The following is a 26,481-nucleotide window of genomic DNA, read 5'->3' as shown; positions in this document are numbered from 1 at the left end:
TTGTTATTTAAATAACAAGATAAGAGTTAAACTACACAATGATTGGGCTTAACCTTCAAACTAAACTAAAAACCGAAAATAGTCTGATATTCATCCAATAAAACAATAGGTAGAATTAACCAGTTTAAAGTACTAGATAACGCGACAACATGTTCTTACCATTATCTTGACTATCACTGAGTCCATTGAAATCATGTCTTGAAAGATTGACCTAAAATATATGTATAACATTATTTTCTGCCTACTGTATATCTGCCCTGAAGATTTCAACAAATACAATCACCATATAACTGTATCTTAGCTCAACAAATAACATCACCATGTAACTCTAACTTAGCTCAACAAATAACATCACCATATAACTCTAACTTACCCCTAATACAAAAGAAAAGTTAAAAAAGTATTTGAAATAATAAGTCGCAATTATTTTTAACTTTCAAACCTCATTATACAAAATAATTTAAAACATCTAAAGCAATCCTATTCAGACAACATTATCCTATTATAGTCCTCACCACACAATGTTATTTTGAACCTATTGTAGTCCTCATCACACAATGTTATATTGAAACTATTGTAATCATCATCAATGATAGTTCTACTGTAGTCATCATCAATGATAATCCTACTGTAGTCATCATCAATGATAGTCCTGCTGTAGTCATCATCAATGATAGTCCTACTGTAGTCATCATCAATGACAGTCCTACTGTAGTCATCATCAATGACAGTCCTACTGTAGTCATCATCAATGGCAGTCCTACTGTAGTCATCATCAATGTTAGTCCTGCAGTAGTCATCATCAATGACAGTCCTACTGTAGTCATCATCAATGACAGTCCTGCTGTAGTCATCATCAATGACAGTCCTACTGTAGTCATCATCAATGATAGTTCTACTGTAGTCATCATAAATGATAATCCTGCTGTAGTCATCATCAATAATAGTCCTGCTGTAGTCATCATCAATGACAGTCCTACTGTAGTCATCATCAATGACAGTCCTGCTGTAGTCATCATCAATGACAGTCCTACTGTAGTCATCATCAATGATAGTTCTACTGTAGTCATCATCAATGATAATCCTGCAGTAGTCATCATCAATGATAGTCCTGTTGTAGTCATCATCAATGATAGTTCTACTGTAGTCATCATCAATGATAATACTGCAGTAGTCATCACCAATGATAGTCCTGCTGTAGTCATCATCAATGATAGTCCTACTGTAGTCATCATCAATGACAGTCCTACTGTAGTCATCATCAATGATAGTTCTACTGTAGTCATCATAAATGATAATCCTGCTGTAGTCATCATCAATGATAGTCCTGCTGTAGTCATCATCAATGACAGTCCTACTGTAGTCATCATCAATGACAGTCCTGCTGTAGTCATCATCAATGACAGTCATACTGTAGTCATCATCAATGAGAGTTCTACTGTAGTCATCATCAATGATAATCCTGCAGTAGTCATCATCAATGATAGTCCTGTTGTAGTCATCATCAATGATAGTTCTACTGTAGTCATCATCAATGATAATCCTGCAGTAGTCATCACCAATGATAGTCCTGCTGTAGACATCATCAATGATAGTCCTACTGTAGTCATCATCAATGATAGTTCTACTGTAGTCATCATCAATGATAGTCCTGCTGTAGTCATCATCAATGACAGTCCTGCTGTAGTCATCATCAATGACAGTCCTGCTGTAGTCATCATCAATGATAGTCCTGCTGTAGTCATCATCAATGATAATCCTGCTGTAGTCATCATCAATGATAGTTCTACTATAGTCATCATCAATGATAGTCCTGCTGTAGTCATCATCAATGATAGTTCTACTTTAGTCATCATCAATGACAGTCCTGCTGTAGTCGTCATCAATGACAGTTCTACTGTAGTCATCATCAATGATAGTCCTGCTGTAGTCATCATCAATGATAGTCCTGCTGTAGTCATCATCAATGATATTTCTACTGTAATCATCATCAATGATAGTTCTACTGTAGTCATCATCAATGATAGTCCTACTGTAGTCATCATCAATGTTAGTCCTGCTGTAGTCATCATCAATGACAGTTCTACTGTAGTCATCATCAATGACAGTCCTGCTGTTGTCATCATCAATGATAGTTCTACTATAATCATCATCAATGATAGTTCTACTATAGTCATCATCAATGATAGTTCTACTGTAGTCATCATCAATGATAGTCCTGCTGTAGTCATCATCAATGATAGTTTTACTGTAGTCATCATCAATGATAGTCCTGCTGTAGTCATCATCAATGATAGTTCTACCGTAGTCATCATCAATGATAATCCTGCTGTAGTCATCATCAATGACAGTTCTACTGTAGTCATCATCAATGACAGTCCTGCTGTTGTCATCATCAATGATAGTTCTACTATAATCATCATCAATGATAGTTCTACTATAATCATCATCAATCATAGTTCTACTATAGTCATAATCAATGATAATCCTGCTGTAGTCATCATCAATGATAGTCCTGCTGTAGTCATCATCAGTGATAGTTCTACTGTAGTCATCATCAATGATAGTTCTACTGTAGTCATCATCAATGATAGTCCTACTGTAGTCATCATCAATGATAGTTCTACTGTAGTCATCATCAATGATAGTCCTGCTGTAGTCATCATCAATGATAGTTCTACTGTAGTCATCATAAATGATAGTTCTACTGTAGTCATCATCAATGATAGTCCTACTGTAGTCATCATCAATGTTAGTCCTGCTGTAGTCATCATCAATGATAGTTCTACTGTAGTCATCATCAATGATAATCCTGCTGTAGTCATCATCAATGTTAGTCCTACTGTAGTCATCATCAATGATAGTTCTACTGTAGTCATCATCAATGACAGTTCTACTGTAGTCATCATCAATGACAGTCCTGCTGTAGTCATCATCAATGATAGTTCTACTGTAGTCATCATAAATGATAGTCCTGCTGTAGTCATCATCAAAGATAGTTTTACTGTAGTCATCATCAATGATAGTCCTGCTGTAGTCATCATCAATGATAGTTCTACCGTAGTCATCATCAATGATAGTCCTACTGTAGTCATCATCAATGTTAGTCCTGCTGTAGTCATCATCAATGATAGTTCTACTGTAGTCATCATCAATGATAATCCTGCTGTAGTCATCATCAATGATAGTTCTACTGTAGTCATCATCAATGTTAGTCCTGCTGTAGTCATCATCAATGACAGTCATACTGTAGTCATCATCAATGACAGTCCTACTGTAGTCATCATCAATGATACTTCTACTGTAGTCATCATCAATGATAGTCCTGCTGTAGTCATCATCAATGTTAGTCTTGCTGTAGTCATCATCAATGACAGTTCTACTGTAGTCATCATCAATGACAGTCCTGCTGTTGTCATCATCAATGATAGTTCTACTATAATCATCATCAATGATAGTCCTACTGTAGTCATCATCAATGACAGTCCTACTGTAGTCATCATCAATGATAGTTCTACTGTAGTCATCATAAATGATAATCCTGCTGTAGTCATCATCAATGATAATCCTGCTGTAGTCATCATCAATGACAGTCCTACTGTAGTCATCATCAATGACAGTCCTGCTGTAGTCATCATCAATGACAGTCCTACTGTAGTCATCATCAATGATAGTTCTACTGTAGTCATCATCAATGATAATCCTGCAGTAGTCATCATCAATGATAGTCCTGCTGTAGTCATCATCAATGATAGTTCTACTGTAGTCATCATCAATGATAATCATGCAGTAATCATCACCAATGATAGTCCTGCTGTAGTCATCATCAATGATAGTTCTACTGTAGTCATCATAAATGATAATCCTGCTGTAGTCATCATCAATGATAGTCCTGCTGTAGTCATCATCAATGACAGTCTTACTGTAGTCATCATCAATGACAGTCCTGCTGTAGTCATCATCAATGACAGTCCTACTGTAGTCATCATCAATGATAGTTCTACTGTAGTCATCATCAATGATAGTCCTGCTGTAGTCATCATCAATGACAGTCCTGCTGTAGTCATCATCAATGACAGTCCTGCTGTAGTCATCATCAATGATAGTCCTGCTGTAGTCATCATCAATGATAATCCTGCTGTAGTCATCATCAATGATAGTTCTACTATAGTCATCATCAATGATAGTTCTACTATAATCATCATCAATGATAGTTCTACTATAGTCATCATCAATGATAATCCTGCTGTAGTCATCATCAATGATAATCCTGCTGTAGTCATCATCAATGATAGTTCTACTGTAGTCATCATCAATGATAGTCCTGCTGTAGTCATCATCAATGATAGTCCTTCTGTAGTCATCATCAATGATAGTTCTACTGTAATCATCATCAATGATAGTCCTGCTGTAGTCATCATCAATGATAGTCCTGCTGTAGTCATCATCAGTGATAGTTCTACTGTAGTCATCATCAATGACAGTCCTACTGTAGTCATCATCAATGTTAGTCCTGCTGTAGTCATCATCAATGACAGTTCTACTGTAGTCATCATCAATGACAGTCCTGCTGTTGTCATCATCAATGATAGTTCTACTATAATCATCATCAATGATAGTTCTACTATAGTCATCATCAATGATAATCCTGCTGTAGTCATCATCAATGATAGTCCTGCTGTAGTCATCATCAATGATAGTTCTACTGTAGTCATCATCAATGATAGTCCTACTGTAGTCATCATCAATGATAGTTCTACTGTAGTCATCATCAATGATAGTCCTGCTGTAGTCATCATCAATGATAGTTCTACTGTAGTCATCATCAATGATAGTTCTACTGTAGTCATCATCAATGATAGTCCTACTGTAGTCATCATCAATGTTAGTCCTGCTGTAGTCATCATCAATGATAGTTCTACTGTAGTCATCATCAATGATAATCCTGCTGTAGTCATCATCAATGTTAGTCCTACTGTAGTCATCATCAATGATAGTTCTACTGTAGTCATCATCAATGACAGTCCTGCTGTAGTCATCATCAATGATAGTTCTACTGTAGTCATCATCAATGATAGTTGTACTGTAGTCATCATCAATGATAGTCCTACTGTAGTCATCATCAATGATAGTTCTACTGTTGTCATCATCGATGATAGTCCTACTGTAGTCATCATCAATGATAGTCCTACTGTAGTCATCATCAATGATAGTCCTGCTGTAGAATATAGTCGCTTCAATCTTACTATCTTCATCATAGTGATAGTTTCATCCACTTCAAATATCCAGTTAAGTGAATGCTATTCACGATACGTACGGAAATCTTTTCAGTAAGTTCAGGTGAAAACGTTCAACTGCTGGACATATGAAATAAACGGTATATAAATTACTCTAACAAAATGTTGTTAGATATTTTTATCGGTAAAAACAAAGCATGAAGCAAGAACTGTAAAATACATTGTAGCTGATAAGTTGGTACCAGTAAGTGTGTAATCCTAAACCATCACAAGCATTGTAAAATACATTGTAGCTGATAAGTTGGTACCAGTAAGAGTGTAATCCTAAACCATCACAAGCATTGTAAAATACATTGTAGCTGATAAGTTGGTACCAGTAGGAGTGTAATCATAAACCATCACAAACACTGTAAAATACATTGTAGCTGGTAAGTTGGTACCAGTAAGAGTGTAATCCTAAACCATCACAAGCATTGTAAAATACATTGTAGCTGATAAGTTGGTACCAGTAAGAGTATAATCCTAAACCATCACAAACACTGTAAAATACATTGTAGCTGATAAGTTGGTACCAGTAAGAGTATAATCCTAAACCATCACAAACACTGTAAAATACATTGTAGGTGATAAGTTGGTACCAGTAAGTGTGTAATCCTAAACCATCACAAACACTGTAAAATACATTGTAGGTGGTAAGTTGGTACCAGTAAAAGTGTAATCCTAAACCATCACAAACACTATAAAATACATTGTAGGTGGTAAGTTGGTACCAGTAAGAGTATAATCCTAAACCATCACAAACACTGTAAAATACATTGTAGGTGGTAAGTTGGTACCAGTAAGAGTGTAATCCTAAACCATCACAAGCATTGTAAAATACATTGTAGCTGATAAGTTGGTACCAGTAAGTGTGTAATCCTAAACCATCACAAGCATTGTAAAATACATTGTAGCTGATAAGTTGGTACCAGTAAGAGTGTAATCCTAAACCATCACAAGCATTGTAAAATACATTGTAGCTGATAAGTTGGTACCAGTAGGAGTGTAATCCTAAACCATCACAAGCATTGTAAAATACATTGTAGGTGATAAGTTGGTACCAGTAAGAGTGTAATCCTATACCATCACAAGCATTGTAAAATACATTGTAGCTGATAAGTTGGTACCAGTAGGAGTGTAATACTAAACCATCACAAACATTGTAAAATACATTGTAGCTGATAAGTTGGTACCAGTAAGAGTGTAATCCTATACCATCACAAGCATTGTAAAATACATTGTAGCTGATAAGTTGGTACCAGTAGGAGTGTAATACTAAACCATCACAAGCATTGTAAAATACATTGTAGCTGATAAGTTGGTACCAGTAAGAGTGTAATCCTAAACCATCACAAGCATTGTAAAATACATTGTAGCTGATAAGTTGGTACCAGTAAGAGTGTAATCCTAAACCATCACAAGCATTGTAAAATACATTGTAGCTGATAAGTTGGTACCAGTAAGAGTGTAATCCTAAACCATCACAAGCATTGTAAAATACGTTGTAGCTGATAAGTTGGTACCAGTAAGAGTGTAATCCTAAACCATCACAAGCATTGTAAAATACGTTGTAGCTGATAAGTTGGTACCAGTAAGAGTGTAATCCTAAATCATCACAAACACTGTAAAATACATTGTAGCTGATAAGTTGGTACCAGTAAGAGTGTAATCCTAAACCATCACAAGCATTGTAAAATACATTGTAGGTGATAAGTTGGTACCAGTAAGTGTGTAATCCTAAATCATCACAAACACTGTAAAATACATTGTAGCTGATAAGTTGGTACCAGTAGGAGTGTAATCCTAAACCATCACAAACACTGTAAAATACATTGTAGGTGGTAAGTTGGTACCAGGAAGTGTGTAATCCTAAACCATCACAAACACTGTAAAATACATTGTAGCTGATAAGTTGGTACCAGTAAGTGTGTAATCTTAAACTATCACAAGCATTGTAAAATACATTGTAGCTGATAAGTTGGTACCAGTAAGTGTGTAATCTTAAACTATCACAAACACTGTAAAATGCATTGTAGCTGATAAGTTGGTACCAGTAAGAGTGTAATCCTAAACCATCACAAGCACTGTAAAATACATTGTAGGTGGTAAGTTGGTACCAGTAAGAGTGTAATACTAAACCATCACAAACACTGTAAAATACATTGTAGGTGATAAGTTGGTACCAGTAAGAGTGTCATCCTAAACCATCACAAACACTATAAAATACATTGTAGGTGGTAAGTTGGTACCAGTAAGTGTATAATCCTAAACCATCACAAACACTATAAAATACATTGTAGGTGATAAGTTGGTACCAGTAAAAGTGTAATCCTAAACCATCACAAACACTGTAAAATACATTGTAGCTGATAAGTTGGTACCAGTAAGAGTGTCATCCTAAACCATCACAAACACTATAAAATACATTGTAGGTGATAAGTTGGTACCAGTAAGTGTATAATCCTAAACCATCACAAACACTATAAAATACATTGTAGCTGATAAGTTGGTACCAGTAGGAGTGTAATCCTAAACCATCACAAGCATTGTAAAATACATTGTAGCTGATAAGTTGGTACCAGTAGGAGTGTAATCCTAAACCATCACAAACACTGTAAAATACATTGTAGGTGGTAAGTTGGTACCAGGAAGTGTGTAATCCTAAGCCATCACAAACACTGTAAAATACATTGTAGCTGATAAGTTGGTACCAGTAGGAGTGTAATCCTAAACCATCACAAACACTGTAAAATACATTGTAGCTGATAAGTTGGTACCAGTAGGAGTGTAATACTAAACCATCACAAACACTGTAAAATACATTGTAGGTGGTAAGTTGGTACCAGTAAGTGTGTAATCCTAAACCATCACAAACACTGTAAAATACATTGTAGCTGATAAGTTGGTACCAGTAAGAGTATAATCCTAAACCATCACAAGCATTGTAAAATACATTGTAGCTGATAAGTTGGTACCAGTAAAAGTGTAATCCTAAACCATCACAAACACTGTAAAATACATTGTAGCTGATAAGTTGGTACCAGTAGGAGTGTAATACTAAACCATCACAAACACTGTAAAATACATTGTAGGTGGTAATTTGGTACCAGTAAGAGTGTAATCCTAAACCATCACAAACACTGTAAAATACATTGTAGCTGATAAGTTGGTACCAGTAAGAGTATAATCCTAAACCATCACAAACACTATAAAATACATTGTAGCTGATAAGTTGGTACCAGTAAGAGTATAATCCTAAACCATCACAAGCATTGTAAAATACATTGTAGCTGGTAAGTTGGTACCAGTAATAGTGTAATCCTAAACCATCACAAGCATTGTAAAATACATTGTAGCTGATAAGTTGGTACCAGTAAGAGTGTAATCCTAAACCATCACAAACACTGTAAAATACATTGTAGCTGATAAGTTGGTACCAGTAAGAGTATAATCCTAAACCATCACAAACACTGTAAAATACATTGTAGCTGATAAGTTGGTACCAGTAAGAGTATAATCCTAAACCATCACAAACACTGTAAAATACATTGTAGCTGATAAGTTGGTACCAGTAAGTGTGTAATCCTAAACTATCACAAGCACTGTAAAATACATTGTAGCTGATAAGTTGGTACCAGTAAGAGTGTAGTCCTAAACCATCACAAGCATTGTAAAATACATTGTAGCTGATAAGTTGGTACCAGTAAGAGTGTAATCCTAAACCATCACAAACACTGTAAAATACATTGTAGCTGATAAGTTGGTACCAGTAAGAGTATAATCCTAAACCATCACAAACACTGTAAAATACATTGTAGCTGATAAGTTGGTACCAGTAAGAGTATAATCCTAAACCATCACAAACACTGTAAAATACATTGTAGCTGATAAGTTGGTACCAGTAAGTGTGTAATCCTAAACTATCACAAGCACTGTAAAATACATTGTAGCTGATAAGTTGGTACCAGTAAGAGTATAATCCTAAACCATCACAAACACTGTAAAATACATTGTAGCTGATAAGTTGGTACCAGTAAGTGTGTAATCCTAAACCATCACAAACACTGTAAAAGTACATTGTAGGTGATAAGTTGGTACCAGTAAGAGTGTAATCCTAAACCATCACAAACACTGTAAAATACATTGTAGGTGATAAGTTGGTACCAGTAAGAGTATAATCCTAAACCATCACAAGCATTGTAAAATACATTGTAGCTGATAAGTTGGTACCAGTAAGAGTATAATCCTAAACCATCACAAGCATTGTAAAATACATTGTAGCTGATAAGTTGGTACCAGTAAGAGTATAATCCTAAACCATCACAAACACTGTAAAATACATTGTAGGTGATAAGTTGGTACCAGCAAGTGTGTAATCCTAAACCATCACAAACACTGTAAAATACATTGTAGGTGGTAAGTTGGTACCAGTAAAAGTGTAATCCTAAACCATCACAAACACTATAAAATACATTGTAGGTGGTAAGTTGGTACCAGTAAGAGTATAATCCTAAACCATCACAAACACTGTAAAATACATTGTAGGTGGTAAGTTGGTACCAGTAAGAGTGTAATCCTAAACCATCACAAACACTGTAAAATACATTGTAGGTGATAAGTTGGTACCAGTAAAAGTGTAATCCTAAACTATCACAAGCACTGTAAAATACATTGTAGCTGATAAGTTGGTACCAGTAAGAGTGTAATCCTAAACCATCACAAACACTGTAAAATACATTGTAGGTGATAAGTTGGTACCAGTAAAAGTGTAATCCTAAACCATCACAAACACTGTAAAATACATTGTAGCTGATAAGTTGGTACCAATAAGAGTGTAATCCTAAACCATCACAAGCATTGTAAAATACATTGTAGCTGATAAGTTGGTACCAGTAAGAGTGTAATCGTAAACCATCACAAACACTGTAAAATACATTGTAGGTGATAAGTTGGTATCAGTAAAAGTGTAATCCTAAACCATCACAAACACTGTAAAATACATTGTAGCTGATAAGTTGGTACCAGTAAGTGTGTAATCTTAAACTATCACAAGCACTGTAAAATACATTGTAGCTGATAAGTTGGTACCAGTAAGAGTGTAATGCTAAACCATCACAAACACTGTAAAATACATTGTAGCTGATAAGTTGGTACCAGTAAGAGTATAATCCTAAACCATCACAAACACTGTAAAATACATTGTAGCTGATAAGTTGGTACCAGTAAGAGTGTAATACTAAACCATCACAAACACTGTAAAATACATTGTAGGTGATAAGTTGGTACCAGTAAGAGTGTAATGCTAAACCATCACAAGCATTGTAAAATACATTGTAGCTGATAAGTTGGTACCAGTAAGAGTGTAATGCTAAACCATCACAAGCATTGTAAAATACATTGTAGCTGATAAGTTGGTACCAGTAAGTGTATAATCCTAAACCATCACAAACACTATAAAATACATTGTAGCTGATAAGTTGGTACCAGTAGGAGTGTAATCCTAAACCATCACAAGCATTGTAAAATACATTGTAGCTGATAAGTTGGTACCAGTAAGAGTATAATCCTAAACCATCACAAGCATTGTAAAATACATTGTAGCTGATAAGTTGGTACCAGTAAGAGTATAATCCTAAACCATCACAAACACTATAAAATACATTGTAGGTGATAAGTTGGTACCAGTAAGAGTATAATCCTAAACCATCACAAGCATTGTAAAATACATTGTAGCTGATAAGTTGGTACCAGTAAGAGTATAATCCTAAACCATCACAAACACTGTAAAATACATTGTAGCTGATAAGTTGGTACCAGTAAGAGTATAATCCTAAACCATCAAAACACTGTAAAATACATTGTAGGTGATAAGTTGGTACCAGTAAGTGTGTAATCCTAAACCATCACAAACACTGTAAAATACATTGTAGGTGGTAAGTTGGTACCAGTAAAGTGTAATCCTAAACCATCACAAACACTATAAAATACATTGTAGGTGGTAAGTTGGTACCAGTAAGAGTATAATCCTAAACCATCACAAACACTGTAAAATACATTGTAGGTGGTAAGTTGGTACCAGTAAGAGTGTAATCCTAAACCATCACAAGCATTGTAAAATACATTGTAGCTGATAAGTTGGTACCAGTAAGAGTGTAATCCTAAACCATCACAAACACTGTAAAATACATTGCAGGTGATAAGTTGGTACCAGTAAAAGTGTAATCCTAAACCATCACAAACACTGTAAAATACATTGTAGCTGATAAGTTGGTACCAGTAAGAGTGTAATCCTAAACCATCACAAGCATTGTAAAATACATTGTAGCTGATAAGTTGGTACCAGTAACAGTGTAATCGTAAACCATCACAAACACTGTAAAATACATTGTAGGTGATAAGTTGGTACCAGTAAAAGTGTAATCCTAAACCATCACAAACACTGTAAAATACATTGTAGCTGATAAGTTGGTACCAGTAAGTGTGTAATCTTAAACTATCACAAGCACTGTAAAATACATTGTAGCTGATAAGTTGGTACCAGTAAGAGTGTAATGCTAAACCATCACAAACACTGTAAAATACATTGTAGCTGATAAGTTGGTACCAGTAAGAGTGTAATGCTAAACCATCACAAGCATTGTAAAATACATTGTAGCTGATAAGTTGGTACCAGTAAGAGTGTAATACTAAACCATCACAAACACTGTAAAATACATTGTAGGTGATAAGTTGGTACCAGTAAGAGTGTCATCCTAAACCATCACAAACACTATAAAATACATTGTAGGTGGTAAGTTGGTACCAGTAAGTGTATAATCCTAAACCATCACAAACACTATAAAATACATTGTAGGTGATAAGTTGGTACCAGTAAAAGTGTAATCCTAAACCATCACAAACACTGTAAAATACATTGTAGCTGATAAGTTGGTACCAGTAAGAGTGTCATCCTAAACCATCACAAACACTATAAAATACATTGTAGGTGATAAGTTGGTACCAGTAAGTGTATAATCCTAAACCATCACAAACACTATAAAATACATTGTAGCTGATAAGTTGGTACCAGTAGGAGTGTAATCCTAAACCATCACAAGCATTGTAAAATACATTGTAGCTGATAAGTTGGTACCAGTAGGAGTGTAATCCTAAACCATCACAAACACTGTAAAATACATTGTAGGTGGTAAGTTGGTACCAGGAAGTGTGTAATCCTAAGCCATCACAAACACTGTAAAATACATTGTAGCTGATAAGTTGGTACCAGTAGGAGTGTAATCCTAAACCATCACAAACACTGTAAAATACATTGTAGCTGATAAGTTGGTACCAGTAGGAGTGTAATACTAAACCATCACAAACACTGTAAAATACATTGTAGGTGGTAAGTTGGTACCAGTAAGTGTGTAATCCTAAACCATCACAAACACTGTAAAATACATTGTAGCTGATAAGTTGGTACCAGTAAGAGTATAATCCTAAACCATCACAAGCATTGTAAAATACATTGTAGCTGATAAGTTGGTACCAGTAAAAGTGTAATCCTAAACCATCACAAACACTGTAAAATACATTGTAGCTGATAAGTTGGTACCAGTAGGAGTGTAATACTAAACCATCACAAACACTGTAAAATACATTGTAGGTGGTAATTTGGTACCAGTAAGAGTGTAATCCTAAACCATCACAAACACTGTAAAATACATTGTAGCTGATAAGTTGGTACCAGTAAGAGTATAATCCTAAACCATCACAAACACTATAAAATACATTGTAGCTGATAAGTTGGTACCAGTAAGAGTATAATCCTAAACCATCACAAGCATTGTAAAATACATTGTAGCTGGTAAGTTGGTACCAGTAATAGTGTAATCCTAAACCATCACAAGCATTGTAAAATACATTGTAGCTGATAAGTTGGTACCAGTAAGAGTGTAATCCTAAACCATCACAAACACTGTAAAATACATTGTAGCTGATAAGTTGGTACCAGTAAGAGTATAATCCTAAACCATCACAAACACTGTAAAATACATTGTAGCTGATAAGTTGGTACCAGTAAGAGTATAATCCTAAACCATCACAAACACTGTAAAATACATTGTAGCTGATAAGTTGGTACCAGTAAGTGTGTAATCCTAAACTATCACAAGCACTGTAAAATACATTGTAGCTGATAAGTTGGTACCAGTAAGAGTGTAGTCCTAAACCATCACAAGCATTGTAAAATACATTGTAGCTGATAAGTTGGTACCAGTAAGAGTGTAATCCTAAACCATCACAAACACTGTAAAATACATTGTAGCTGATAAGTTGGTACCAGTAAGAGTATAATCCTAAACCATCACAAACACTGTAAAATACATTGTAGCTGATAAGTTGGTACCAGTAAGAGTATAATCCTAAACCATCACAAACACTGTAAAATACATTGTAGCTGATAAGTTGGTACCAGTAAGTGTGTAATCCTAAACTATCACAAGCACTGTAAAATACATTGTAGCTGATAAGTTGGTACCAGTAAGAGTATAATCCTAAACCATCACAAACACTGTAAAATACATTGTAGCTGATAAGTTGGTACCAGTAAGTGTGTAATCCTAAACCATCACAAACACTGTAAAGTACATTGTAGGTGATAAGTTGGTAACAGTAAGAGTGTAATCCTAAACCATCACAAACACTGTAAAATACATTGTAGGTGATAAGTTGGTACCAGTAAGAGTATAATCCTAAACCATCACAAGCATTGTAAAATACATTGTAGCTGATAAGTTGGTACCAGTAAGAGTATAATCCTAAACCATCACAAGCATTGTAAAATACATTGTAGCTGATAAGTTGGTACCAGTAAGAGTATAATCCTAAACCATCACAAACACTGTAAAATACATTGTAGGTGATAAGTTGGTACCAGCAAGTGTGTAATCCTAAACCATCACAAACACTGTAAAATACATTGTAGGTGGTAAGTTGGTACCAGTAAAAGTGTAATCCTAAACCATCACAAACACTATAAAATACATTGTAGGTGGTAAGTTGGTACCAGTAAGAGTATAATCCTAAACCATCACAAACACTGTAAAATACATTGTAGGTGGTAAGTTGGTACCAGTAAGAGTGTAATCCTAAACCATCACAAACACTGTAAAATACATTGTAGGTGGTAAGTTGGTACCAGTAAAAGTGTAATCCTAAACTATCACAAGCACTGTAAAATACATTGTAGCTGATAAGTTGGTACCAGTAAGAGTGTAATCCTAAACCATCACAAACACTGTAAAATACATTGTAGGTGATAAGTTGGTACCAGTAAAAGTGTAATCCTAAACCATCACAAACACTGTAAAATACATTGTAGCTGATAAGTTGGTACCAGTAAGAGTGTAATCCTAAACCATCACAAGCATTGTAAAATACATTGTAGCTGATAAGTTGGTACCAGTAAGAGTGTAATCGTAAACCATCACAAACACTGTAAAATACATTGTAGGTGATAAGTTGGTATCAGTAAAAGTGTAATCCTAAACCATCACAAACACTGTAAAATACATTGTAGCTGATAAGTTGGTACCAGTAAGTGTGTAATCTTAAACTATCACAAGCACTGTAAAATACATTGTAGCTGATAAGTTGGTACCAGTAAGAGTGTAATGCTAAACCATCACAAACACTGTAAAATACATTGTAGCTGATAAGTTGGTACCAGTAAGAGTATAATCCTAAACCATCACAAACACTGTAAAATACATTGTAGCTGATAAGTTGGTACCAGTAAGAGTGTAATACTAAACCATCACAAACACTGTAAAATACATTGTAGGTGATAAGTTGGTACCAGTAAGAGTGTAATGCTAAACCATCACAAGCATTGTAAAATACATTGTAGCTGATAAGTTGGTACCAGTAAGAGTGTAATGCTAAACCATCACAAGCATTGTAAAATACATTGTAGCTGATAAGTTGGTACCAGTAAGTGTATAATCCTAAACCATCACAAACACTATAAAATACATTGTAGCTGATAAGTTGGTACCAGTAGGAGTGTAATCCTAAACCATCACAAGCATTGTAAAATACATTGTAGCTGATAAGTTGGTACCAGTAAGAGTATAATCCTAAACCATCACAAGCATTGTAAAATACATTGTAGCTGATAAGTTGGTACCAGTAAGAGTATAATCCTAAACCATCACAAACACTGTAAAATACATTGTAGGTGATAAGTTGGTACCAGTAAGAGTATAATCCTAAACCATCACAAGCATTGTAAAATACATTGTAGCTGATAAGTTGGTACCAGTAAGAGTATAATCCTAAACCATCACAAACACTGTAAAATACATTGTAGCTGATAAGTTGGTACCAGTAAGAGTATAATCCTAAACCATCACAAACACTGTAAAATACATTGTAGGTGATAAGTTGGTACCAGTAAGTGTGTAATCCTAAACCATCACAAACACTGTAAAATACATTGTAGGTGGTAAGTTGGTACCAGTAAAAGTGTAATCCTAAACCATCACAAACACTATAAAATACATTGTAGGTGGTAAGTTGGTACCAGTAAGAGTATAATCCTAAACCATCACAAACACTGTAAAATACATTGTAGGTGGTAAGTTGGTACCAGTAAGAGTGTAATCCTAAACCATCACAAGCATTGTAAAATACATTGTAGCTGATAAGTTGGTACCAGTAAGAGTGTAATCCTAAACCATCACAAACACTGTAAAATACATTGCAGGTGATAAGTTGGTACCAGTAAAAGTGTAATCCTAAACCATCACAAACACTGTAAAATACATTGTAGCTGATAAGTTGGTACCAGTAAGAGTGTAATCCTAAACCATCACAAGCATTGTAAAATACATTGTAGCTGATAAGTTGGTACCAGTAACAGTGTAATCGTAAACCATCACAAACACTGTAAAATACATTGTAGGTGATAAGTTGGTACCAGTAAAAGTGTAATCCTAAACCATCACAAACACTGTAAAATACATTGTAGCTGATAAGTTGGTACCAGTAAGTGTGTAATCTTAAACTATCACAAGCACTGTAAAATACATTGTAGCTGATAAGTTGGTACCAGTAAGAGTGTAATGCTAAACCATCACAAACACTGTAAAATACATTGTAGCTGATAAGTTGGTACCAGTAAGAGTGTAATGCTAAACCATCACAAGCATTGTAAAATACATTGTAGCTGATAAGTTGGTACCAGTAAGAGTATAACCCTAAACCATCACAAGCATTGTAAAATACATTGTAGCTGATAAGTTGGTACCAGTAAGAGTGTAATCCTAAACCATCACAAGCATTGTAAAATACATTGTAGGTGGTAAGTTGGTACCAGTAAGAGTGTAATACTAAACCATCACAAACACTGTAAAATACATTGTAGGTGATAAGTTGGTACCAGTAAGAGTGTCATTCTAAACCATCACAAACACTGTAAAATACATTGTAGCTGATAAGTTGGTACCAGTAAGAGTGTCATCCTAAACCATCACAAACACTGTAAAATACATTGTAGCTGATAAGTTGGTACCAGTAAGAGTGTCATCCTAAACCATCACAAACACTATAAAATACATTGTAGGTGATAAGTTGGTACCAGTCAGAGTGTAATCCTAAACCATCACAAACACTGTAAAATACATTGTAGGTGATAAGTTGGTACCAGTAAAAGTGTAATCCTAAACCATCACAAACACTGTAAAATACATTGTAGCTGATAAATTGGTACCAGTAAGTGTGTAATCCTAAACCATTACAAACACTGTAAAATACATTGTAGCTGATAAGTTGGTACCAGTAAGAGTGTAATACTAAACCATCACAAGCATTGTAAAATACATTGTAGCTGATAAGTTGGTACCAGTAAGAGTGTAATCCTAAACCATCACAAACACTGTAAAATACATTGTAGCTGATAAGTTGGTACCAGTAAGTGTGTAATCCTAAACCATTACAAACACTGTAAAATACATTGTAGCTGATAAGTTGGTACCAGTAAGAGTGTAATCCTAAACCATCACAAGCATTGTAAAATACATTGTAGCTGATAAGTTGGTACCAGTAAGAGTGTAATGCTAAACCATCACAAGCATTGTAAAATACATTGTAGCTGATAAGTTGGTACCAGTAAGAGTGTAATGCTAAACCATCACAAACACTGTAAAATGCATTGTAGCTGATAAGTTGGTACCAGTAAGAGTGTAATCCTAAACCATCACAAGCATTGTAAAATACATTGTAGCTGATAAGTTGGTACCAGTCAGAGTGTAATACTAAACCATCACAAATACTGTAAAATACATTGTAGCTGATAAGTTGGTACCAGTAAGAGTATAATCCTAAACCATCACAAACACTGTAAAATACATTGTAGCTGATAAGTTGGTACCAGTAATAGTGTAATCTTAAACCATCACAAGCATTGTAAAATACATTGTAGGTGATAAGTTGGTACCAGTAAGAGTGTAATCCTAAACCATCACAAGCATTGTAAAATACGTTGTAGCTGATAAGTTGGTACCAGTGAGAGTGTAATCCTAAACCATCACACCGTGATTGAATAATTAGTTTTATTTTTTTGTTAAGAGCAGAGTTTCACTTCTGACTGTTTGCATTCTACCCGTTGTAGGTATCAAAACTCGATATTTAGCGTGATAAGCTGAACCATTATAGGGAGAGAATGTTAAAAGCTATGAAAATAGAAAGATGTAAGACAACTGAAGCGTTAGAAACTTCCAATTAACCATTTGCTGGTTTATCCGTGATATGAGGAACGTCATAGCCTTAAAACGGAAATGACGTCAATAAAACAGTGCTGTACCTATATTTCTTTTGTGGTACCCAAATGGATCACTGATCAATATTCTGTAATCGTCCACACCGTCATATCCACAATGTTTGTAAACGTGATTATTTTATAATTAATGCAGAATATTTTCTGTTCGTTTTAACCCATTTTCTTGTTTTAATAAGTTAAATATCATTCAGTTTGTTTGTTCTAGGTAGCTAAGAAATGACTTTTCTCTCTCTCTGAGTTAGTCCTAAATCAAACTCACCTGACAACAGCCAATAGGAAGTTGTTGAGTTTCCTCTGTCGCGCCATATTGGTGTACATCTGAAATTTTGAACATGAAGATTATGAAAGACAAAAACGCCCAATATTATTATCAGCTTACATACAACTGGTGAATATCAAAGGACTCTAAACATAGTTAGCAATATCAGTAAATCGCAGGAAACAATTAGAACTTTAAGAAAACCTAATAAAATCAAGAGATATTAAAATAATTTTATCATATATTATTATAACGAACCCCTTGCACTGATTAAGTAATTAAATATTAAGACAGTGAGATATGCTATCTTAAATTAAACGCTAAGACATGTTAAGAGCCAGTCGATCCAAGATCATACATTTGTTTGTTTTGAATTTCATGCAAAGCTACTCGAGGGTTATCTGCACTAGCCGTCCCTAATTTAGCAGTGTAAAACTAGAGGGAAGGCAGCTAGTCATCACCACCCACCGTCAACTCTTAAGCTACTCTTTACCAACGAATAGTGGGATTGACCGCAACATTATAACACCCCTACGGCTGAAAGGGCGAGCATGTTTGGTGTGATAGGAATTCGATCTCGTGACCCTCGGATTAGGAGTCGAGTGCCTTAATCACCTGGCCATGCCAGGTCTAGATCATATGTCAACCTGGAGAAATTACTAGGCATACCTAGTACGGTTGGTCATGATACAAGGCCAAGGTTTTCCCATAGAAATCACCAGACAGCTCCGGTATGGTTGACCATCAAACAAGGCCTAAGCTTTCCTCGAGAAATTATAAGACTGCTATAGTATGGTTGACTATCAGACAAGGCCTAGGCTCTCCTACAGAAATTACTAGACAGCTTTCTTATGGTTGGACATCAGACAAGGCCTATGTTTTCCTATAGAAATCACTAGACAGCTATGGTTTTATTGTTGACCATCAGACGAAGCTTAGGGTTTCCTATAAAAATTTACTAGAAAACTCCGATACTGTTGGACATCAGACAAAGCCTATGTTTTCTTGTATAACCTAAAGAAGGATGGAGCTTAAGGTATTTTTACAATATAGATGAACGGTGGGATGATCTGATTGTTAGTGATGCTTATATATGTGTATTTAATCAAGTACGTAAGGTAAGATTGTGGTAATATAATGATATTAATGTACCGCATCACTGGTACGCAAACTTTTAATGGTGTCCCCTCACTAAACGTATTATGTTGTCCCCTTACTAAACGTATTATGTTGTCCCCTTACTAAACGTATTATGTTATCCCCTTACTAAACGTATTATGTTGTCCCCTTACTAAACGTATCATGTTGTCCCCTTACTAAACGTATCATGTTGTCCCCTTACTAAACGTATTATATTGTCCCCTTAATAAACGTATCATGTTGTCCCCTTACTAAACGTATCATGTTGTCCCCTTACTAAACGTATTATGTTGTCCCCTTACTAAACGTATTATGTTGTCCCCTTACTAAACGTATTATGTTATCCCCTTACTAAACGTATTATGTTGTCCCCTTACTAAACGTATCATGTTGTCCCCTTACTAAACGTATTATATTGTCCCCTTACTAAACGTATCATGTTGTCCCCTTACTAAACGTATCATGTTGTCCCCTTACTAAACGTATTATGTTGTCCCCTTACTAAACGTATTATATTGTCCCCTTACTAAACGTATTATGTTGTCCCCTGCTCCCAGTATAACTTTGCACACTGTACATAATATTTTTCCACTTTAATTGTTCTTACTATATTAATTAATACCAGTAACATTTATACACTAGTTTTTAAAACATGTTTGGTTTAAAATTTCTACTTTCAGATGTAATTTACATGTTCCAAGTTGTGCTTCCAACCGCCCTCCCGACTCTCCACGTCCCTCTTGGAAGAGACGACCCATAGTTTGAGTACCACGGCCCTATTCGACCACACAAGTCTAACTTTTCATTAATTAATATAAACGATTCATTTGAATACTATTACTACACATTAACTACAACAATAAAGTAACTACACCTAGGTGATCGTGCACGCTAGCAACCATGACAACGAATAAGTTAATTATTAGATGTTGGTACATACCTCGGCGTAATGTAGAGCAATACCTCCCCATACCAGATAGCTGTTGATGATCTAATAAAACAATAAGGACCACACGTGACTTTCTGTTTTAACATCATTGGTTACAAGTTACCCGCTATATTAAATTAGCTACGTTATTTACTAGACGAATTTCTAGTTTTCTCTATAAAAATAGTTTAATTTAAATGGTTACATAGCAACTGTATGGATCAAACAACGGATCTGTGGCTAATGATAAACACCTGTTATTACCTCCTCGTCTTCCTCGTGGAACGGTCCTTCTTCAGAATTCCGGTATAATTCGAGAACCCCTGTTTGAAATGAAAAAATAATCGTAATTATTGTTTGTTAATTCAAACGAAGGAAACAAATCCCTGGCTCGATTCAAAGCTCTGGATATAGAGTTCTGACAAAGGTGGCGACCTCTCACTTACCGTTAGATCTCACATAATACGAGAAAATTACAATTATTAACTAATATTGTGTTGTGTGAGATAATTTTTCTTACTTCGATTCTATTTGTTTTTGATGAGTTATACGATTGGTCAAAAATTCATTTTAAGTTCTAACCTTTAGCTAATGGCCAATAGCAGGCTAGCGTCGGAGCATGCGCAAAACGCATTTTAAAATTGCACTACAACTATTTTATACATATCACGCTTCGAAGGTCATTGTTCATAGGTCAGTGGCCCTTCATTAAAATGGTTCTCGCCAGATCGAGAAAGTAATGAATCCAGAAGATGGTCGACATGTATCTAGCTTGTTGGTCTTTGAATTTCACGTAAAGCTACACGAAGGCTATCTGTGCTAGTCGTTCCTAATTTAGCAGTGTGAGACAAAGGGAAGGCAGCTAGTCATCACCGCTCACCGTCAACTCTTGGGCTGCTATTTTATCAAGGAATAGTGAGATTGATCGTGCCATTATAACGCCTCCACGCCTGAAAAGGCGAGCATGTTAAGTGGGATGAAGATTCGAACCTGAGACGTTCAGAATCAAACAGCCCAAAACACCTGGCCAAGCCGGGGCCAACTTGTATTTATGGATATCGCGAGCAGTGCAAATGTTATTATTCTATTTTTCTTTCTACACATTAAAACATATTCAGCACGTGCGCATTATGACGTAAGTTACTTTACTCTGTTAATACACTACGCGCACATTTTGTCGAATTACCAAACTGACTGAAACTAAAAACAAGTGTTAAATTAGAGTTTCGGTTTTTGCTGGTAAGTTAAAACTGTAAAGGTGGATAACTGAATTTAATTTTTTTAGGTTAAAACACCTGGTTAAACGTGAACTCGTGACCTCACAAATCAACAGCCACAGCTTATAGAAGTGGTTTTAATCACCTGTTAATTCCCCGTCTGGTTGTTGAATGGGATGTGCTAAGATGAAAGCTGCCGAATCCGGGTAGACCATCGCGCCATCTGGAAATCTAGGATCCTACAGAGAGTCGAGATTCAATGAAACCAAAATTAATAACTTGAAGTATTTAATGGATTTAGACGACTAGCTTTTATTTATCCACTTAAAAAAAACTGATGCTTTTACAACAATGTAAAAACGTGCGCTATTACAGTGGTAAAAATGAACTGGTCATATAGTAAACGATGTTTTTAAACTACATTTATTTACTAATCACAGAAATGGATTTTGCGTTTATTCAAAAAATAGAATTTCTAGAGTTTGATACTTAATCTTATTACGTAATTGCTAATCATTCACGTGGCTATAAAATATTCCATTTTTACTACCAGATTATGTGAAGGAAGACGATTACCATAACAGCAGGCCCGGCATGGCCAGGTGGTAAAGGCACTCGACTCATAATCTGAGGGTCGCGAGTTAGAATTTCTGTCACACCAAACATGCCCGCCCTTTCAGCCGTGTGGGCATTATAATGTGACGGACAATCTCATTATTCGTTGGTAAAAGAGTAGCCAAAGAGTTGACGGTGGGTGGTGATGACTATCAGCCTTTCCTCGAGTCTTACTCTGCTAAATTGGGAACGGCTGGCGCAGATAGCCCTCGTGTAGCTTTGCGCAAAAATTCAAGACAAGTAAATAAACAAACCATAAGAGCGTAGTGACGTTAAAAAAGGCAGCAGGACGCATGCGCAGCAATAGACTCTGCCGAATGTGTTATGTTTGTATGTTTTGAATTTCGCGCAAAGCTACACGAAGGCTATCTGTGCTAGCCCTCCCCAATTTAGCAGTGTAGGATAGAGGGAAGGCAGCTAGTCATCACCACCCACCATCAACTCTTGGACAACTCTTTTACCAAAGAATAGTGGGATTGGTCGTAACTTTATAACGCCTCCTCGACTGAAAGGGCTAGCATGTTTGGTGCGACGGAGACTCAAATCTGCGACCCTCAGATTACGAGTCGAGTACCTTAACCACCTGGCCATGCTGGGCCACTGTATTACGTTAACCAAGTAATCACGGAAAATATAATAATTTGTTTACTGGAGAAATAAATTACGTCATCCTCTTTCCTTGGTTCGACAAAGAAAGGTAGTAAATTTAAAATGTGGTAAAATATATTTACATTTCGAATTGGTATTTATTACAAATATTAGACCTGTTCGTTTCTAATTCTTCGCTGGTTTTGAAATATTAATTTTACTTCATATTTCTAAATCACTAGAGGGTGCTCTGGTCGTTTTATGCATGTGCGATTGCATTCGTAATAATTTATATATACATAAGGCTCAAGAAAAGACAATATTAATTAAATTGTTGAAAATAATAGAGAAAAATTAAATAAAAACACAAACAGCTGGACTTGTTCTTAATCTATTTCACCCAAAAGCCTTTCTTTGAGATACGTATATAGAAATGTCGTTAAATAACAAACCAACCGAACCTTCTAGATACAATACCAAACATTGCATCTCATTTACAGAAATCTACAATCTGATATATATAAGTATAATAGTACCGTCTGTTGACTGTTATCTATATAAATGTAATAGTACGGACTGTTTTACGTCCATGTAACTACTTTACAGGTTGTGGATGTTCATTAGGTTTATTCGGGGTACATATGAACTTCCAATTTTGCGTTTTGCAGTTTTTATGAGATTTTTGCTGCTTTCCTACTACTTCGCCCCCTGTTGATGGATCTTCACAAAATCTAGAATGAACGTTTGTTAGGTCCATGCGAAGATACATAAATAAATAAATTTATGGTTTCGCATTTTGTGTTTTACACTTTTTTAGCAATTACATATAAGAGAAACAACTTTTCATGTGCTGAAATAACCTTTAGTCGATCATGAATTTACATAACTTCCGGCCAGGGGGCGGTACTGCACCTAGTAAAACTATTATATAACAATGCGTTACTACTGTATTACTGAAACAGAGAGACGTTAAAATTAAATATATAGCTATAATAAATGTTATATAGATACAGGTACGTATAATAATATGTATTGTTGTTGCTACAGATATACAGGTACATATAATAATATGTATTGTTGCTACAGATATACAGGTACATATAATAATATGTATTGTTGTTGCTATAGAGATACATGTACGTATAATTAGAGGTATTGTTGTTGCTGTAGAGATACAGGTACGTATAATTAGATGTATTGTCGTTGCTATACAGATACAGGTACGTATAATTACATGTATTGTCGTTGCTATAAAAATACCGGTACGTATAATTAGAGGTATTGTCGTTACTATAGAGATACAGGTACGTACAATTAGATGTATTGTTGTTGCTATAAAAATACCGGTACGTATAATTAGATGTATTGTTGTTGCTATAAAAATACCGGTACGTATAATTAGAGGTATTGTTGTTGCTATAAAAATACCGGTACGTATAATTAGAGGTATTGTCGTTGCTATAGAGATACAGGTACGTACAATTAGATGTATTGTTGTTGCTATAAAAATACCGGTACGTATAATTAGAGGTATTGTTGTTGCTATAAAAATACCGGTACGTATAATTAGAGGTATTGTTGTTGCTGGAAACATACAGGTACGTATAATAAGATGTATTGTCGTTACTATGCGTTGGTTATAGTGAGAAAAGAACTAAACATAAATATAATACTAAATAACTATATTTATCATAGTTTTCACGTATTTCTCACCGGTTCTCCAATGGCTATTCTTACTGGCTCTGAGTTTCTCGCCACAAAAGCTGTGATGTTGTTTTCCGCGTGGATGGAGATTTTACGAACTGTGCCTTCAGAGCTGCATAATTAACTGAATGTTAGGAAATAACTGATATGAAATGTTTCACTTTAATACTATCATAAGTTATAAAGACAAATAACTGATATCAAATGTTTTATCATAATGGGATTGAGTGTGGTTAACATATCATAACGGGATTGGGTGTGGTTAACATATCATAACGGGATTGAGTATGGTTAACACAACATAATGGGATTGAGTGTGGTTAACATATCATAATGGGATTGAGTGTGGTTAACATATCATAACAGGATTGAGTGTGGTTAACATATCATAACGGGATTGAGTATGGTCAACATATCATAACGGGATTAAGTATGGTTAACACATCATAATGGGATTGAGTGTGGTTAACATATCATAACGGGATTGAGTATGGTCAACATATCATAACGGGATTGAGTATGGTTAACACATCATAATGGGATTGAGTGTGGTTAACATATCATAACGGGATTGAGTATGGTCAACATATCATAACGGGATTGAGTATGGTTAACACATCATAATGGGATTGAGTGTGGTTAACATATCATAACAGGATTGAGTGTGGTTAACATATCATAACGGGATTGAGTATGGTTAACACATCATAATGGGATTGAGTGTGGTTAACATATCATAATGAGATTGAGTATGGTTAACACATCATAATGGGATTGAGTATGGTTAACACATCATAATGGGATTGAGTATGGTTAACACATCATAATGGGATTGCGTATGGTTAACACATCATAATGGGATTGAGTATGGTTAACACATCATAATGGGATTGAGTGTGGTTAACATATCATAACGGGATTGAGTATGGTTAACACATCATAATGGGATTGAGTGTGGTTAACATATCATAACAGGATTGAGTGTGGTTAACACATTATAACAGGATTGAGTATGGTTAACATATCATAACGGGATTGAGTATGGTTAACACATCATAACGGGATTGCGTATGGTTAACATATCATAATGGGATTGAGTATGGTTAACACATCATAACGGGATTGCGTATGGTTAACACATCATAATGGGATTGAGTATGGTTAACACATCATAATGGGATTGAGTATGGTTAACATATCATAACGGGATTGAGTATGGTTAACACATCATAACGGGATTGAGTATGGTTAACATATCATAACGGGATTGAGTATGGTTAACACATCATAACGGGATTGAGTATGGTTAACACATCATAATGGAATTGAGTATGGTTAACACATCATAATGCGATAGAGTATGGTTAACATATCATAACGGGATTGAGTATGGTTAACACATCATAACGGGATTGAGTATGGTTAACACATCATAACGGGATTGAGTATGGTTAACACATCATAACGGGATTGAGTATGGTTAACACATCATAATAGGATTGAGTATGGTTAACACATCATAATAGGATTGAGTGTGGTTAACACATCATAACGGGATTGAGTATGGTTAACACATCATTACGGGATTGAGCGTGGTTAACACATCATAACGGGATTGAGTATGGTTAACACATCATAATAGGATTGCGTATGGTTAACACATCATAATGGGATTGAATATGGTTAACACATCATAATAGGATTGAGTATGGTTAACACATCATAATGGGATTGAATATGGTTAACACATCATAATAGGATTGAGTATGGTTAACACATCATAATGAGATTGAGTATGGTTAACACATCATAATGGGATTGAGTATGGTTAACACATCATAATGGGATTGAGTATGGTTAACACATCATAATGGGATTGCGTATGGTTAACACATCATAACGGGATTGAGTATGGTTAACACATCATAATGGGA

At 35.3% G+C, this 26,481-nt stretch overlaps 1 protein-coding gene across 1 annotated transcript in view; it reads right to left on the bottom strand.

The window, feature by feature from the left end:
* The window catches only part of LOC143241754 (putative 3',5'-cyclic phosphodiesterase pde-5), a 67,078-nt gene that overhangs the window by 25,992 nt on the left and 14,605 nt on the right, over positions 1-26,481 (bottom strand). The window contains exons 7-12 of the mRNA XM_076484977.1: positions 24,557-24,659; positions 21,786-21,879; positions 20,688-20,746; positions 20,436-20,486; positions 18,356-18,414; positions 160-211 (exon numbers count right to left, since the gene is read on the bottom strand). Coding sequence (XP_076341092.1) covers positions 160-211; positions 18,356-18,414; positions 20,436-20,486; positions 20,688-20,746; positions 21,786-21,879; positions 24,557-24,659 — 418 coding nt within the window. The remainder of the gene's footprint in view (positions 1-159; positions 212-18,355; positions 18,415-20,435; positions 20,487-20,687; positions 20,747-21,785; positions 21,880-24,556; positions 24,660-26,481) is intronic.

This window comes from Tachypleus tridentatus, unplaced genomic scaffold (genome assembly GCF_004210375.1).
Source record: "Tachypleus tridentatus isolate NWPU-2018 unplaced genomic scaffold, ASM421037v1 Hic_cluster_1, whole genome shotgun sequence".
In the NCBI taxonomy this organism is placed as follows: Eukaryota; Metazoa; Arthropoda; class Merostomata; order Xiphosura; family Limulidae; genus Tachypleus; species Tachypleus tridentatus.
Note: the sequence above shows the minus strand (reverse complement) of the source record. Positions and strands in the feature narration are given on the sequence as shown.